Below are 19,272 nucleotides of genomic sequence, written 5' to 3' on the forward strand. Positions count from 1 at the left end.
CTGCCGCTCCGAGTTAAAATCAAGGTATGGTGAGCTTGCAATCTGAGCCAAGCCATCATGGGAAGTAGTGATCCAAGATGAAGTAATTTCCCACTGGACTAAAAGAAAAATAAGCAAAGCCTCACTTGTGCACCACCTAATGGGCATTTGCCCAGCTACATTGGCAACGGCTCAGGAGAAGGTCACCTCATCAGCTTCTCAGCTGGAGAATGAGGTATAATTTAGAGATGGCAACAAAATAGCTTAAGAAGAAAATGAGAGACATAAAAAGACCAAGTAATGAAACACAGTTAATTTAACTTTTGGTGATAATGTACAACGGCTATATCGGATTGGCCACCTGTTATACACCTCTCCTGATTTTCCTTTCCATTGACTTCAATGAAACTTACAAAATTCTTAGAGGGCTTGACACGGTATCTGCTGAGAGGCTATTTCCCCTGGCTGGAGAGTCTAGAACTAGGGGTCATAGTCTCAGGATAAGGAGTTGGCCATTTAGGACTGAGATGAGGAGGAATTTCTTCACTCAGAGGGTTGTGAATCTTTGGAATTCTCTAACCCAGAGGGCTGTGGACGCTCAGTCATTGAGTATATTCAACACTGAGATCGATAGATTTCTGGACACTAAGAGAATCAAATGATATGGGGATCGGGCAGGAAAGTGGAATTGAGGTAAAAGATCAGCCATGATCTTATTGAATGGCAGATCAGGCTTAAGGGGCTGTGTATGGCCTACTCCTGCTCCTATTTTTTATGTTAATGGTTGAACATTGCAGAGAGTTTTACAAGGTAAACCCTGAAGAGAAAGTGAAGTAATTTACAACAAAGAGAAAGAGACAGGCTTTTAGGTGACTTTGAAAGTAGGAAGAGAGGTAATAGTTTTGGAAGAGAATTCAAGAGGGTAGGTTCAGTGGCTGAAAGATCAGCCTCAGAGGGGGCACAAAATGAGCAGTAATAGAGAGTACTAGCTGAAAAAAAGGAAGATAAAAGAACGGCCAGACAGAGACTAATTGCTACTTACAGGAGTCTGTCAAACCCAAATATTTTGTTCATTGCACACCTGTCAGCTGACAAAACAGATGCTGACGGACTCGTCGCCTGTCAGCACCAAACAAATGAGGGAGGCAACAGGGTAGTGACCATATGTAGCTCAGCTCATTCTGTGTCCCAGAGACAATTTGGTTGAGAGAAGGAATAAAGACACTCTAATGACCAAGCTAATTAAAACATTTGTGGGTTTTAAAGGGGGGGGGGGGATTTTAACTCCCTCTGCCTGGCAGAAACCGGGTGATAAGAGATGTAAAATCAAAGCGATCGACTTACCGCTCGTTTTCTGCCCCACAGCTACCTTGAAGCCTCAAAAATTGATGCTAATAATAGCCCTATTGCGTAGACAGAACCCGCCCGGGGCTGCACCCTCCACATTCCTGAAACCCTCCCGGAACACAACCCAATAACTTAGCTTGCTTCAAACTGGCCCAAACCCAAGCTGTCCTTGAACGGCCATTTGAGACAGGCAGTTTGCCGGCTCTCTTTTAGATAATGTTTGGCTGCTAAAATGGACCTCCCATTGCAACTACCAGACAGTCTGCCTTCCTGTTCTGCCGGCCAAACGCCAAGGAGTTAAAATTCCCCCTTAACTTTAAAATGGCCAAACCAGTACCACAAGTTTTCTGCCTGACAGTGAAAGTTAAAATCTGCTCCTTAATGTTTACGTAAGTTTGCAGTGATCAGTTTGCATGAACTCAGAAGAAATTAACTTTAAATATTAAACATGTGTTAAATCATTTCTGAGCAATCATATAATGTGCATACAATATTGTAATGTTAAAAAGCCAATTGTTTAAATATTTATGTATGTTTAGATGTCAGGGGCCATAATGTTAATGTAGTTCATAACAATGGATATTTGTTTGGATAAAATTGGCCAAAAGTTGAATTCTTTCATATCTAATGTTTGATTCTATTGAATATATAATTCAGACATGTACATCTGGATCTGCTTGACACTGTAAATAAATGCATGAATGTATCATAGTGACAAAGCTGGATCTTGTTCCGTTATCTATATTCCTGGATCACAGAGAAGAAAGTCAATAAAGAACGTGGAGTATACAATAAATCTGGAATCTTAGTCACAAATGATGCCAATGGGATGTCGGCAAAATACCAGATGCATTTAAGTAACCTATAACCATAGTGAAACAGTATGGTGCAGTCGTTAGAAACATCTGGATATATTGCAGCCATCTCTTTCATGTCTTATTTCTTCACTTTGTGGGACTTAAAGCTGTGCCATTGATTTATTAGAAGTAAGCTGTAAAATAAAAACTTAATTTCATATTAAACAAACAGGTCAGAAAAGGGCTACAACTATAAGAAGGAGAAAAATCTGCAACAAGTCATTGAGAGTTCAAACAGGAAAGGGTGGGAATGGACCCAGGGGAAATGAGTCATAACTAGAAATATTCATTTTCTTTCACTTTGGGAATTTTCAAATGATTGTTCATTTTTTGAAATGCAATATGTATTTGAAGTACTATATTTTAAAGAGGATGTCTCACTATTAGTGTTCTTTTTAAAAGTCGAACATTTGCTGAATTAACATTGACTGTTCTTCTGTATTCATGCAAACTGACTTTCAGATCACTGCGCACATATAAATATTAAACTTGGCCATTACAGTGTTTTTATGCCGTGTCCCAAACAAAACTGTGTCTGGGACACAGAATGAGCTGGAGCTACATATGGGTTATTGGGTATATCTCTAGCGATGTTCTTTAGAATTACCTAGTGTAATACCTTATAGTAAGGAACATGGGAACGAAGTGGTGGAGGTAGTTAACAGCCATACTGTTGCAATGGTTGTACTGATCTTACAATCTTGACCCTTTGGTATGCCTCAGTTATGTCATTAAGGTTATACATTGTCCACATAGGCTGAGGGCTCCAGCTTGCTTTGATATTTGTGTAAGCCTATCTATGATGAATATCATGATGTATCATGCATGCAGTGATACTTCACAAATCTGATTGAAAACTGGAGCACTCAATATGTGTGGCCAGCACCACTGAGTCCATTTATGAACACATGGCTGCAAGGATGGTGCAGGGAGGAAGGGTTCACATTTTTGGAGCATTTAAGTGAGTTCTAGAATAAGCGAAGGCTATACTGAAGGGATAACCTTCACCTGGACCAAAGGGGCACCAATGTCCCTGTGACCAGAATAAATTAAGCAGTTTGGGAGGATTTAAACTAATATAGCAGAGGATGGGGAAATTCTAGGTTTCAGACCAGAGAGGTAGAGCAGGATCAATTAAAAATGTTGAACTAGAAGCAGAAGGCTTAGCTGAAATAAATACTGAGAAAATATTATCGGAAGAGAAAGATAGAGGGCCCGATATTAGGAGGAAGGCGGGTTGGCAGCGGGGGTCGACTGGGCGCGTGCTTCCGGGTTTCCCGTTCCAGACCTGCGCAGCGGGCGCACTGTACACCCGCATCACAGGCTGTCAGCAGGAGGAGCCCTATTTAAAGGGCCAGTCCTCCAATGCTCCTCCTGTAGCAAAGAACCAAAATAATAGAATGGAGCAGGCCAGAGGCAAGGCTGCTCCAAGGTTTTCTGACTCCTCACTCCAGTTGCTGCTCGATGGGGTGAGGAGGAGGAGGGAAACGTTTTTCCCATCTGATGGGAGGAGGTGGCCTTCCTCTGCCACCAAGAAGGCCTGGCTCGAGGTGGCCGAGGAGGTCAGCAGCAGTAATGTTGGCCGAACCTGGGTCCAGTGCAGGAAGTGCTTTAATGACCTAACCAGGTCAGCCAAAGTGAGTATACTTACGCATTCTCCCACACACCGTCTTCCACATCACCTCCACCACCACACAACTCCTTCTGCACTGTCACCACAACACTCTCTGATCACTCCTCACATCCACTCAACCATCATCCTCACCTTGCCTGCACTTACTCACCGACCCAGTTTCCATTCGAACACTACCATGCAACCCAATCCTCATACAATCTCATGGCTATGTCTCACACGCACCCTCCCATGCATCTCCTTCACGGTCACCCCTGCCCACACTAATGCATGCAGCGGGTCACTATGCAACCATCACTCAATCACACCTCTCTGTGTTTTGCCTTGATAGGAGAAGAGATGCCAGAATGCCCGGGAGAGGGCAAGGACCGGAGGGGGCCCGCCACACCAGGTGGTCCAAACGGACGTGGAGCAGCAGGCAATGGAAATAAGTCGGACGCTGGAGTGCCTGTCCGTGGTGGACGCCGAGACTGGGAGTGCACAAACGGCTGGTGACAGAAATCTAACACTCAGCACTCATGATAGCGAATGATCTTAACATCACTTGGCATCTGCAGCACCTCAACATCTGTCCACATGCTTAATATTGCTTTCTGTTCTCTTGCAGGGCCATCTGCGACCGCTGTGACTGCGGAAGGTGATTCCTCAGAGGACCTGCCGGCCTCTGAGGGTGCATCATCACATCTGAGCCAGCCATCCACCAGCGCAGATACACACACCTCGGTCGGTCCCCGTCCTCAGTTAGTTGGGCTTGGACAAGGTGAGTCACCACGCACATGTGAGCACGAGCAGACCATGGTGACAGGGGCAGCCGTGGAGAGTCTGCGTCAGTGGGAGCACTCTTCTCCATGCTCTGCTCAGCTGGACCCAGATGCTAAACCCCGGGGGCCAGTCATGAAAAGGAGAGTCATCGAGGGCCAGCAGCACATTGCCGAGGTACTGGAACAGTTGCCACGCGCACTCTCCACAATCGCGCAGAGGATAGAGGAGTCCAACTCCTGCATGAGTGGAATACTGTCACAGGGACGAGAAGGCATCTCAGATAGCATCGCGGGTAGGTGCGGGAATGTCTGCGATGGACTAAAGGCTAGCCTCCATCGAGCTTCAAGCACGGCTTAACAATGAGTCCTTTCAGGCCCTGACAACGGCTGTTCGGGGTGACAGATACATTACAATTGGCCTTCCAAGGCTTCACACAAGCCTTCAAACTGTAGTCCAGCAGGGTGGAAGGAGTGATGTGGGCCTGGCCCAGGAGAGGGATGATGGCGACAGGGGACATGGAAGTGGGAACGCCACTCAAAGCGCTTCCACGTCTCACCCGTTGCCCTCCTCTCAACCAGTACCCGCAATGCTGTGTCCTCTCCAGGTGGCCGAGTCTGCCCCCGCACAGGTGCAGGTGGAGCAGTCTTTGGAGGGGCCCTCACGGGCACCGAAACCCAGAGGGCATCCGCGCAAAGCATCTTATTGGTCAGGACAAGGACGAGAGCAACCTGCCACTACCTCTGCTGAAGCCACAGGGGTAGCATCACATAGGGGTTCCCGTAAACGTAAGGCGAAGGTTTTGTGAGCACAAAGGGGATGCACAAGGGTGTAAGACAAAATGTCATGTTTTTCATTTAGTTTTGTTTGTTTTGCCAAGCACATTAAAATTTGTTATCACCACTACTGCCACATCTTTGCAAATCTTGTCTGGTTTGTGCAATAATTCCCTTTCCTGAGGATCACCATGAAGACCCACACCTGATGCCACCCATTGTGTCACTGCAGAGTGGGTGTAGGTGTATTTGCAGAGCTCTTTTGTGCAGATGACTCAGAGATGCTGGCAATGTCCCGGTGGCACCCTGGAAGGATCTGGAGGAGAAGTTGTTGAGGGCAGTGGTGACTTTGACAGCGACAGGTAAGAAGATGGTGCTCGGGCCAGCTGGGAGCAGCTCGGCATGAAGGAGGCTGCAGATGTCCACGACTACATGTCGAGTGACTCTGAGCCTCCGTGTGCACTGCTGCTCAGAGAGGTCCAGGAAGCTGAGCCTCGGTCTGTAGACCCTGTGGCGAGGGTAGTGCCTTCTGCGACGCATCTCTCTCTGCGGTTGCCCTCCCTCCTGCTGTGCAGGTGGATATGTCACAGCACTGTGTTGTGGAGCTCCACATTTCAGAGGTGGAGGGCGTGGCTGGTGATGCTGTTCGTCCTCCAAAGAGGTCATGACTGCAGCTATGGCGGCCCCCATCCGCAAGATGTACATTTGAGGGGGTCCGCAACGTAGGTAAATGTGTCTACACACTGGAGTTGAGGTTGCAAGTTAGTGAATTTTTGTGTTAGGAGGAGGTTGGTGCAGGCCAAACTTTGTCCAAAGTGATAGAGTGGCCTCCTGCAATGAGTGAGGGTCTCCCCCCGCCCCACCTGTCAAATGGACCTTTGCAGCTCCCACAGGCTGGTGGCTGCAACATGTCTGTTTCAACTGGGAGTGTTTCCCCCAATTTGGGAAACACGCTCTGTTGAGATGAAAATCCCACCCCTCCTCAAATATCCTTCCAATCAGGTCTGCAAACGACCTGAACTATCTAATTAATCGGTTTAAGTGGGATCCCGCCGGCTTTAATTGCCGGTGGGAGTCCCACATGCGGGGGCTGCGCGCACATCTGAGCGCGTCACTGGGGAACCCGGAAGTGGGCGGGTTGGAGCCAGGCTCTGGACCCGGACCGGGAATCCCCAATTTTAGCAGCCCGCCGCCACGCACGCACCCGCTCGAACATCCGAAAATCGACTTTGAGATAGTGAGAGACGAGGTAGTGTTGTAGAAGGGAAAAGGGATAACCAAAAATTAAATGAGAAAATCAGAAAAAAGAATAAGGACCGCTAAGAGGGGAGAGGTTAGGAATCATTTATTTATGCAGAGGGTTGTTGTAACACGGAATGCTTTGACACATGGAATGATGGAGACTGAGACCATTACATCTTTTAAGGAAAAATTAGATAACTATTTGAAGCAGAGAAAGACACAGGGCTAAGAAGAAGAGAGTGGGGAATGCAGTGGAATTAATTTTGACTTGCTCGACCAAAGATCTAGCATAGACAAAGTGGGCCAAATGGCCTCCTTCTATGATGTTAACTTCTATGGTTCTATGTGTTAAATTTACTCACCAGTGCATGATCATAATTGACCTAAGCAATTGGATGCATAGATAAATTTAAAAAGTGATAGTGATGCACAACTTATGACACACAATGAATCCTGAGGTAATGTTAGACCGGAGACAACACAACATAAATCCACCATAAAACCCTCTCCCCGGTATGAGTACATCTCTGTTGGCGCAGTTAGGAATGGTACTGTGGTAACACTTGTACACTTCATTTTTAGCACAACATTTGCCTTTACAGTAACATGAAGGTAGCATTAAAAAAATCAAGTAGCACAGGATCTAATCTGTAGTTTATATTTAGTCAGCACTTATCTCTCAACCACCAACATTATCTGGTCATTTTTCTCATTAATTTCTGTGAGACATTTATTTTGCAAATTGACTGTCACATTTCCCTAGATTACAACAGTGGCTGTACAGCACTTCAAAAGTACTTAATTGACTACAAAGTGCTTTGAGACACCATATTTTGCATTTATATAGCGCCTTTGAGACGTGAAAGGCGCTATATAAATGCAAATTTTTTTGCTTTCTTTCGTTCTGTCTTCTTTATTTATTTTCGACTTTCCTATTTTCCTGCTTTCATTCTTATTTAAGCAGAATGTCCAGCTTCCAAAGTTGCTTTTATCATTTCCATTTCTACAGTGCACACTGGCTTGACACTACAATAAAAGCACATTGTTCCGTGGATTCATTCAAAGTGTATTGAAGAACTTTCCTTCTCTTGAATGCTTCGAGAACAATATGAACAAAACTGGATGAGAAAAAATAATCTTACCCAGATGCACGTCCATTGTTTTGAATGGATAAGAAAGTACGAACACAGAATTAACTAACCAATAAAATAACTTCTCTACAAAGAATATTTTCTGGATCTGCCAAGAAGCTAACAACTAAAATGTACAAATAATTTACCTCATTATCTACCTTAAAATTACTTGTGTTAACCATTTACTGAGATGCCTTTTGGGAATTTGGGTAAATGACATTAAAAAAAACCTCTCTGCACTTCATCCATGATCCCAAAAATGACATGTCAATTTGTAATCTTTATCCTGTGCTGATTGTGTGCCACTGTGGATATCTCATTTCCACATTATAAACTGGTTCCTATTATGCTGAACTCACTTAATTTATAGGGGGTTGGGGGTGGATTCAGCGAGCTGGGCTTGTGTGTGATGTTTGTTGCACATAGTCTTGTTTATGACATTGCCATTCTGACTGCAGACCTTTCCCAACCTTGGGGAGGCCATGCAGTGCAGGAATGTTAAAATCTCAGTGTTGACCTGTACAGGTGACCATTTACTTTTGCTGGCAATGACACTTTGCTTCTGGAGGCCGGGATTGATACCAGGAGGTGATGTGCCAGTTTATATTCAGTGTGTATAATAATAACTAAGGTTATTTGTTGCAAAGAGAGCAGCTACAATCTCATTGAACCATTTTCTTTATTAGGCGATGGGAAGGCGGTGACCCCGGCGTATCCAATCAGAAGACCCCTACTACTATCCTACTGACACCTGACGGGAAGTACCACAGCTTTGGTTATGCAGCCAGGGACTTTTATCACGATCTGGATCCAAATGAGTCGAAGCAGTGGCTCTACTTTGAGAAGTTCAAAATGAAGCTCCATACAACCAGTGTAAGTTCCTTACCTTCATTTTACTAGGTTGGCTAACTTAAGATAAAAATTTGCACAATAGTGATTGTCAACTAAACATAAAAACCAAAAGGGCTGCATGTGAGATTAATGTAGAATTCAACCCTGTGAAGGCAAACCCTTTGCTTTATTGAATGAAAAACATCTATGTGGCACAGAAATGAAGTCATTCTATTAATTAAAATGGCCCCTCTGGATAATTCTTGAAATTGCTCCTGCATTTGTATACACCCATTGTCAGCTGCATATTCTGCATTCAATGACTAGAGAATTGGTCTGACATCATTAAAGGACACGCAACTATTTAACACACAAAACCTATCATGTGAAATTGTTAAGTTATTAGATTTGCTCCAGCGTAAGCTGTTACAGAGTATACAGAGCCAATTTTCATCTTCAGGTGCGAGTCAGTTCTAATTTAGTTTCCATTGACTTAAGACCCACCTGAATGTTAAGTACAAATAGCACTCAATTCTCCAGTTTAAGCTCATTTGGATAATTATTCACAACTCACGGTGCAAATTCAGATGGGTTCAAATTTGACACCACTGTTAGGAGAGGAAGATTGAGTGCAAGATAAATTTAAAGGGATGGGAACAATTAAAGGGGGACACAAGGAGTGGGGCAAAGATTCAGAAAGCTGCTGTAAAGCCTTAAAGGCACTTCAACCCATCTGCAGCCTTTGCCAAGGCTGAAGCAGCAGGAGATTAAGGATTGGCTGGCCAAGATGCTGGGGAAAGGACTTTTCAGTGCAGGAATGAGTTTGCAGACAAGTGACAGTGTAACTCAGTGCCCAGCTTCCTCTTTGATGGCTGTTCAAGTTAAGGTGACGCTGCATGAGCTGTTCACAAGGATAGATGTCCTCTGTGCCCCTCCACAGCACCAGCCCATAGGTAATCAATGCAGCATCTCTGCAACCAACCTTCGTACCACATCTGATTGTTATTGTTCCTGAGCATATGCAAGCTTTACGCTGCATGGTAGCCTTAGGTCTCCTTTCAGCACCTGGCACAGCTCAGCATCTGCCCCTCTGCTGACTCAGACTCTGAGAAAGCAGGTTCCCATGGGCATTTGTTGGGACCCGCAGAAGTGGGTGCTGGCACCTTGGCAGGTGCAGTCAAGCAGGCAACTGGCTCCTGAGCACCCTGGCATGCCTTCTTTCGTACCGCACCATGTGAAACAGGACATGTTGCGATTGGGGTGTTTTGGAAGAACTATCTGGCAGAATCGCTGGTCCGGCTTTCACTTCTCATAGTGATGCCACTGAGGGCTGTGCTGGCACAGCCGCCTTTGGATAGAGGAACCTCCACCATTACAACATCTGAGAAAGTAGATGCAAGAGTGTGGGTGCCAGTGGGAGGGAATGGCACAGCTCTTAGTGAGTGACCAGCATGGCATCCCTCCGCAGCTCGCCCTCTTCCTGTGAGCACAACAACTTGGAAAATCTCTATTGGACAACCTACTGAAGTCAATGAAGGGAACTTATGGCATAAAAAGAAATAAATAATTGAAAGCCTAATTACAAGCAGAATTTTTTTTTAAAATAAAAACTACGAAAGGATCTTTAAAAGGCCTGGAAGATTTACCTTTGAAATCTGTGGCTCTTTTAAAGGCTCTGTTGCCTGCAGGCTTTCCAGAGTCTCCTTTCTGTGAGGTTTCCATGGGCATGCTAGAGACTTGGTGTCCATGGGCCTGAAAATAGTGTGGCGCCCTTCCTTGCCCTCTGTTCCCCTCCCTGCCTGTAAAGTTCCTCTCTGAAAATTGGTACGATCCTGGAAACAGTTGCTAAGTGGGTGGGACCAAATTCCGCTCCATTTCCTGACCACTGTTTTTGGATCTAAATGGAGTGGTGGTGAAATCAAAATCAGTCCCTGCCGGTATGATTTACGAATTAATGTTGTCCAGCTAATTCGGTAGGGCTCTTCTACGATCCTGCACTCTAAACACACAACGTCAATGAAGAAAGATGTTGCAGTTTTATCTGTGACCAGTGCTTCTTTCAAGAGCAGCTTCTCCTCTGGGAGCATGGGATCACAGAATTAACCCTTATAATTGACTGTAGATTTTTGACAGAACCTCATTTCAAGGTCCTTATTTTTACATTGATTTCCTTGCAGTTATTAAGCATGTGTTCTGATTGTTGCTAACAGTAATAAGTAAGAGTTGAGGAAAAAGTTAATCTAATCTCTCAAAACGCACATATATGCTACAGCTCCAGAAATGGAATATGCGCTTTCTTTTGATTATTAAAGGAATAAGAGTTGTCGTTGTCTATTTGCATATCAATTCTTGCCATGATTTCCTTCTTCAGTTATACTGGTAAATCAGAGTAACCTGGCTGGATAGATGGAGGGGAGGAGATTGTGCGGGGAGTTGTTCTGCCATCTACCCACCACTTAATGCTATTCCTATGATTTTATACAATAACCTCAGATGTGTAACACATCTGTCCAAATATAGGTGGGCGTATTATAATAACATGCAATTGATGGGATGAAAGTCATATGAGGAATTTTGCTTCATTTGCGTCTCAGCAATGTTGCTGAGGGGTGGGGAGTTGAGTTTTAAAGGGCTGCAATCAATCACATCAGTCAAAGCAGCAATTTTTTAAAAATTGGGGCCCAAAATTCCTGTAGCTGGAAGGGCTCCATTTCTGCCTGTGGAGACCAGGAATTTGGAATGCAACCCAGTTATTGCAGGATTCTGCTGTATTTGCTCTGGCATCTTTAAATTCTGGTTGGGGACGGGGATGCATGAATGAATCTTCCACCCCCTTTTTGACACTGCTGTCAGTAGGGTAGTTACCTAGCAATGCAGCTCAGTATTGCTAACTGGTGGTACTAGTGTTATATGGGTTAACAACCTTTTTCCTCCTTCCCTACTGAAGGCATTGACTCGTTCCTGGGATATGGTTCCACACGTGCAGGTCACTTTCTGTAACCTGGCACAAGTGGCCAATCTTCATGTGTTTGCCTATACAGTTAGCCTTAGCAGGCTAGTCAGTCTGAGTGGCACAACTCACCTGTACAGGGTGTCGAGGGATATGGAACAAAGGCAAGTAAATGGAGTTAAGCTACAGATCAGCCATGATCTAACTCAGGCTCAAGGGGCTTGAATGGCCTACTCCTGTTCCTACCCTTCTATGTACAGACCAGCAAACTGATTTTTCACTGAATGTCCATATGGCAGCCAGAAAATAGAGTCTCAAGCCAAGCTTCAAGTATGCACGATACCGCAGTTACTTTTCTGTTGCTGTGCTGCTGTTGAATCAGCCTTGCTATATATACATATTATATACACACACACACATTATTGGACATATAACATCATTAGTCCACGGGAAAGTAGATAGAATATTATCCCTGATCTCAGTCAGCCAGATCTTAATATATTCCTGCCCCTCATTAAAAAATAAATATTACGAATTCAAATCAACAACAAGTTTTATGACTCCACACAGGTTGGTAATTGGAATCTCAGCAGTGCTCAAAAAAAATCCCTTTAAATCTAAACAACATTCTGCAGCTTGTGTTGTGGCGTTATTATATGTGCATTAAGTTTGCAATATGGTAATCACCATGCAGAACTACATAGTCTGTCATTTTCACTGAAACAGCTTTAAGTTATAAAGCAACGCATGTGTTTTGATGACAATTAATTGGCCTCTTTATTCAAGCCTTATTACTGGGCTATTCAGAAGCAAGCTAGACTCAATAGAAAAGTTGAGAACCTTGGCTGATTTAAAAATGACCTCTTTTACCATCACAGTAAGCCTCGTAGCTCTTTGCTGGAAGTCTAACCAACTATAATAGTAGGCGACCTTTCATCTTTTCTACAGTTATAATTAGGGTGGAGATGACCTTTCAGATCAAAGATGGTGCTCCAGTGGTTTGGCTGATCTTGATTATTTCCCCAAATTACTACAAACTGAAATTATGTATTTGCTTTGAAAGATATCTATTCATGTAGTAGGAGTTTGTTTTTTGTTTTGCATTATAAAAACCAAGCCACGTCAGCCTTTTGAAATAGCTGTTAGCACGCATCAGCCCCATGTAAAACAGTGTCAAAGGTGTCAGTCTCAAATGTAGTTTTTATACACTCATTTAAATCACATTAGAAAACTAATCAAGTATGGTATGGTATACATGGGACACAAAGGAGACCTTGATCTAAGGGGAAAAATCCTTTTCATTCAGGTAAAGATAGTGCAGCTTATGCAAAAAAATATTTGTTCATTTTATTTGATATTGTTCAGGAATTTTCAGGAGACAGCTTTATAGTTTTACTTATTGTAATTGTGTAACCCAGTTGCCATAGCAACTGTACAGTTATCTCATATTTCTTTGATTATAGAGATGACCACATCTACTTCCTACCCCATTTGTGGTGAATCTTAACAATTTTCAGCCAGTTGCCTGTGTGAAGTATTATCCAAAATAAAGTGGAGAGGACTGACTCATAAGCTGAGCATCTGGAATCGGACTTCAATTTCAAATGAAATTCTGTTCCAAAGCCAAGGCTGATGCAAATCCATGGTCTAAACAATCGTCGGGCAGGGGATGGGGGAGCGTGAGCTGCACGTCGCAGGGACCATGTGAAATTGGTGCTGGCGGCTCATTACCATGACTCCGGCATGCAGCCAGCGCTATTCATAGGCTGCGTGCTTATTTGGGGGGGGGGCTGGGAATTCAGGCTTGACTGACGCCACTTAAAGGCAGCCAGCACCTCTTAAAGGGACAGTGCACTCTGGCTGCAGATAGCAGGCAAACTTCATAAGTGGAAAAATGGCTGCAAGAGGTCCAGAGAGGGCACCAAGGTTCTCTGGTCCAGGTGGTGGACAAGAGGAGGGAGATCCTGTTCTCCCCAGGGGCAGAAAGACCCCCAGGCAACACCACCGCCAGTGAGAAGAAGTCACTGAGGAGGTTAATGCCAAGAGCTTAGCTCCCAGGACACGCCTGCAATGTAAAAAAAAGTTAAATGAGATCTTGAGTTGTCACGGTAAGAATCCTGCTCTTTTACTCTCTGCACACAACCGCACCTTCCGCAGCCTCACTACTCACAACACTCCCCTCTCCTGCTTCCCTTCACTCTCCTACAATAACCGCACCACTCCACCTCCTTCTCCTTCTACTCTCACACTCTGCACTTCCTACTCTCACCACTATTGCAACCCTCACTTCCCCACGCCTCACATCTTACGCACCACATACGAACTATTCAACAATGAACAGGCACACTCTCTAAACACCTCACAAGGATGTCACTAACACACTGCCATCTTCCATGCAGGAGAAGGTCACGCACAACTTACGCCAGGAGGCTGCGACCGGAGGAGGCCGAGCCCGTCTGCACATCCTCTCTCCTGTGGAAGAAAACATGCTGGCCATCACAGGCAAGGGGAGAGAGTCATGGCCGTGGCGAGTGGCAACAATGGAGGAATCATCGCCCAGGGTTTCTTCACGCCTTATTTATCTTCCCTTCTTACTTCTATCTCTCCCTACACACTCTGCATGCCAACCTGCAGCTGCTTTCAGCAGCCACTCAACTCTCTGCTTTCCCCTCACGTTAAAAGCTAACCCTTGTCCCTCTCTTTCATTTCAAGTGCTAAAGATGTGGACGGCCCTCTGCCACTTCAGGAAGAGGAGGCCAGCCTTCTTGAAGATGCAGCATCGCTCGATCTGACCCCAGCAAGCACCAGCTCAGAGACTGGCACCACGTGTACTTTGGAGGGTAGGCTAGAGGAGGGGTCTTCACGTCACGAATCACCAGCCACAAGTGTGCAGGATCTAGGGCAGAGGAATAGGATGCCACAGGTGCCAGTGCACCAGAGGGCAAGATCACACTGCTGAGGACTCAGTTGCTGACCTCAAGGGTCCAGGCTACCCAAAGAAGGCTGATGGGCATACTAGGAAATGCTAGGTGCACTGGGCATCGAGCACCCGCCAGCAAGCTTGTGCACAATGTCGCAGAGCACGGAGTAGTCCCACTCCAACTTGTGTCAAGGCTGGAGGTTGAGAGAGCGGAATCCCTTTCGATTCAGAAAGATGCCAGGCTGGTGATGGTGAGCAATGCGGATGCAGTCTATGGCACCTTGCACCCTGGGAAAGCCTGCATTGCAGGAAAAGCTTACTGCTGTCTTGTCCTGCTTCGTCCTGTCCATTGGAAAAGTGATGTAGCTGTTCTTCCTGGTGTATCGAGCCTTGGTGACCTCCCTGATAAAATGTGAACAGTAAACTGAGAGATGTCGCTGATGTCACCCGCTGTAGCCTGGAATGACCCTCTGGCATAAATGTTAAGGGCCACAGTGACCTTGATAGCCACAATGTGGAGATGCCGGTGATGGACTGGGGTGGATAAATGTAAGGAATCTTACAACACCAGGTTATAGTCCAACAAATTTATTTTAAAATCACAAGCTTTCGGAGCTTATCTCCTTCGTCAGGTGAGTGAGTCACAGGGAGTGTTGTCAATGCCCTGGTGCGAGGTTTGAGTTGTGGTTGCAGCAGGTGACCTAGCTCAATGACATCCTCCTTGGTGAAGCTAAGATGCCTGACACATTGCTCCAAAGTCAAGTTAAGGTAGGAGAAGAGCTCCCTAAAGTTCCACTGTTAGAATGGCCTCCTGCGCAGTGCCTTCTTCCTTCCTCTTCTCTCAGCTGCTCCCACTCTTTCCTGTCTTCTTGGCTTCTCTCCCTCGTCCTCTAGCCCCAAAGGCAGACCTGCCAGACCACCCAGGACTGCAGTAAAACTGTTGTGAAGGCAGCCAAAAGCAGTCCAGCACCACCAAAAAGTTGTTAGCAGAAGTTATAAATCAGTTGTAGAAGATAGAAAATAGGCAAAGATAAAGCCCTGAAGTTAACCAGCAGCCAAAAAGGACAAACCAGCAACTAACCTGTATGTGGTGGATGAGCCCTTTTAATAACGCAGCTGAAGGGTCATTGCTGCCTGTTAGCGCCATGAGTCGCTGAGCGAGTTTATCACGTGGCGCTGAGGCAAACCAGTTTCACAAAAGGGTCCTACAACCAGTTTAGCATCTATATTTTAGTATAATAATGAGGCTTTTAAATGATTCCGGCCCCGAACGCCTACGGAGGAGCCCGATCCATATGGTGGGTGGCACACTTCCAGCGCAGAATCAGCCGCACACATCACCCACCTTGGTTGGTTCCACGTGAGTTCAACCTGTCTCCTACCATATCTCCAGTGGGAGACTAACACAACTCCCAGGGAAAGGAAGTAAACAGCCAAAAGCGACTATTTATACTGTTTTCTGTGGATTCCGCCAGATTTACACTGGAATTACAGTGGGAGACGTGTGGCACCCCTGGCAGAGGGGCAGTGTTTGAAGTCCTTCACAGTGGGAGTACCCAGTGCTTGATATTCCCTCCACAAGACAAGTTCCCAATCTCTGTCATCCCATTAGAAGAGGTGCTAAGAGGAACTAAGGGGGCGATTTTAACCCAACCCGCCCTGTGGGAATGGGCTGATGGTGCAGTTAAAATCACCTCCGAAAATTTACTGCCCTGTTCCCACTCCATTCCCACCCGCTGCTGGTTTAACTGGGGCCTTTTGTTAGGCGGCTGAGGCACCCACCTGACTCAGTCAGGAGCTTAGTTAACACATGCACGTCGAGGTCCTATGATGTCATTAGGACCTGGATGGCATTTTAATGGCGCCTGCCACGACCGCCCTGCTCAGTAAAACCTGCCGGGGAAGAAGCGGAAGCCCATTAAAGTGAAGTTTTAAGCTTATCTTTTTGTGGCCAGAAATAATCCTGAACGCTCCACAAGTAAGGTCTGGACTTCTACTGTCCTGGGCACACCCCTCCCACCCATGAGAGCCTGCTGAAAGCCCCTCCCCCCCCCCCGACTTACCTGAGTGCCCAATCTTTGCCTGCCGGCCTCCCTTTAGAGAATAGTTTAGGGCTGATCTTAGCACCACTTCAATGGAATGAAAATGGGGCGGGGTCTATATCAGGTGGGTGATCTACTCCGCCAGATTACTGCCCATTCGGTGAAGATAAAAAATTACCCTTGAACCTTTTGAATTGTGTGTACAGGATAATCGTTCACTGTAACCCTTTATAGGCTGATACATTTTATGCACGGCTGTAGAGAGCTAATTCCTCTTAAGAACAATACTTAGCAAAAATTGTACTCAAAAAGATTTCAGTGTGGCTGTTTGATTGTACAGACAGTAAATTACTTTGAAGAAGGAATTGCTTTTAAGTGGCTTCCTCTTAAATGGAGTACCCTTTTTGTGACTGGATAGAGTTACAGCTCTGTGAAAGCTTAGACAATGGTCATTTTATGGAACTACCATTGTGTGATGCATTTATTTCTTTTTCTGTCATCCAGAATCTCTCAATTGAAACAGAACTGGAGGCTGCCAATGGGAAAAAGGTCAAGGCTATCGAAATCTTTGCCTGTGCTCTAATGTTCTTTAAGGACCATGCATTACAGGTGTGTTGGAAACAACAAAGAACTTACATATAATGTGGTTTTGTTTTTAAAATGCTATGTTCATCAGACATTTTTGATGGAAAATTGCAAATCATGTTTATTTTTAAGTTCATGTTGCTAAGAGTTTTACTTTATTAAGTATTGTGACTGGATTGTTCTCCGTTATAACACCGTCCTGTAGATCACAACAGTTTTAAAGCTTGGTGCTGCAGACTGTACTTCAAACTGCTTTGGACTTTTAAGAAATTTGATACCTCCTGTCAAAAATGCTTTCTTTCAAACTTCTGCGGTAATTTTCAGTTCTGAAAAGATTTTGGTGCTGCCCTTAGTAATGTAATTCTTGTTAGTAAGCTTGTAGTTCAGATTTCATGGTTCCAGCAGACACGTTGACCTTCACAAAAAGCTATTCCTTTACTCTTTCATCTTTATAATCCTATTTCCTAGTAATCAACCTCTACACAGTTGCTTGCCAAAGGAAATGGATCCAAAAATAGAAGACAATAACTGTGTTCCAAATTTCTAGAGTTGCTCGTATTTTAAATCAACTCTTATAAACAGATGCACCCAGTTAAAGGTTATTGGATGCTAATTACTAAAAGTTCCAACATTCTATGCCTCTTCACAAATGGAAGATTTTTTTAGATCAAACTTGGTGTGTGCAAACTATAAATACGCTTAACTTATGACATAGCTTAAAACAGCCAGGATGTTGCTGTAAAATTTCAAGCCAAAAAACAGGAAAGCTGTCACTAACATAGTTCTATTTTTAGGAGCTGAGTGATCAGGCTGGTTCACAATTTGGGAACGCGGATGTTAGATGGGTCATTACTGTGCCGGCTATATGGAAGCAACCTGCAAAACAATTCATGAGGCATGCGGCCTACAAGGTAGGTTATGAGCACTGTAAACCGCTGGCAGCGTGACACAACATCACAGGCGATCTAATTAAGGCAACAAGTAAATGAAACCCAAAGGTGGAATAGTTCTCTTGATCCAGCAGTGAATGTAACCCATAGAATCATTTTTATCAGCAGTATCACATGTAAAAAGGCAGAGTGCTGGGCCGGCCCACAGTTTCTGCTTAAGGTACAATTGTTACGTCAGTCCATATGCATATCAGAAAAAATATTATAGCGATCGTATAGCATTAGATAAAACGCACGTTTAAGGTTACATCTCCATCACAAATTGTATTAATTATGTGGACACTGAAAGATTCCATTTGAAGTTGCAGGGCACATATGTGCTGACACACATACAAAACACATACAGGTGAAACAATTGCAATGCAGTGATGGGTTCCCCATATATTTCCAGAATTAACAGAATTTTGGTCCAAATCTGTCAAAGTCTTGGCAAGTTAATGAGGTAACCCAAAAATCAATATAGCAGAAACCATTATTTCTGATTTCACTAGCTCAGTATCCAATGAACAATGAAATACATTTATATATTCAGTTTTTATGGAAATAATGTGTTTTTAAAGATACTGAGGTGACTCTCAATATCAATATATAAGAAGCCATCTCAATTTTCGGTGGAGTGACTGTACATGACTATATTTCCAAAGAGATCCACAGTGATTAGATACATATTGAAACTAGTTGTTATGCAAGAAAAGGGCTCATGGGGTTGGGGGGTAACATATTAGCATGGATAGAGGATTGGTTAACCGTCAGAAAACAGAGTAGGGATAAACGGGTCATTTTTGGGTTGGCAGACTGTAACTAGTGGGGTGCCGCGAGGATCAGTGCTTGGGCCTCAGCTATTTACAATCTATATTAATGACTTAGATGAAGGGACCGAGTGTAATGTATCCAAGTTTGCTGATGATACAAAGCTAGGTGGGAAAGTAAGCTGTGAGGAGGACACAAAGAGTTTGCAAAGGGATATAGACAGGTTAAGACAGAGTGGGCAAGAAGGTGGCAGATAGAGTATAATGTGGGGATATGTGAGGTTATTCACTTTGGTAGGAAGAATAGAAAAACAGAATATTTTCTAAATGGTGAGAAACTGTTAAATGTTGATGTTCAGAGGGATTTGGGTGTCTCGTACAAGAAACACAAAAAGTTAGCATGTAGGAAAGCAAATGGCATGTTGGCCTTTATTACAAAGGAGTTGGTATACAAGAGTAAGGATGCAATACTACAATTGTACAGGGCTTTAGTGAGACCTCACCTGGAGTACTGCATAC

At 44.4% G+C, this 19,272-nt stretch overlaps 1 protein-coding gene across 2 annotated transcripts in view; it reads left to right on the forward strand.

Moving 5' to 3' along the window:
* The window catches only part of hspa12a (heat shock protein 12A), a 101,602-nt gene that overhangs the window by 50,050 nt on the left and 32,280 nt on the right, over positions 1 to 19,272 (forward strand). For both annotated transcript variants that reach the window (XM_068002147.1, XM_068002148.1), the window contains exons 4-6: positions 8,413 to 8,599; positions 16,974 to 17,078; positions 17,849 to 17,965. In XM_068002147.1, the coding sequence (XP_067858248.1) occupies positions 8,413 to 8,599; positions 16,974 to 17,078; positions 17,849 to 17,965 (409 nt within the window). The remainder of the gene's footprint in view (positions 1 to 8,412; positions 8,600 to 16,973; positions 17,079 to 17,848; positions 17,966 to 19,272) is intronic.

The sequence above is a fragment of the Heptranchias perlo genome, chromosome 21, assembly GCF_035084215.1.
Source record: "Heptranchias perlo isolate sHepPer1 chromosome 21, sHepPer1.hap1, whole genome shotgun sequence".
NCBI lineage: Eukaryota > Metazoa > Chordata > Chondrichthyes > Hexanchiformes > Hexanchidae > Heptranchias > Heptranchias perlo.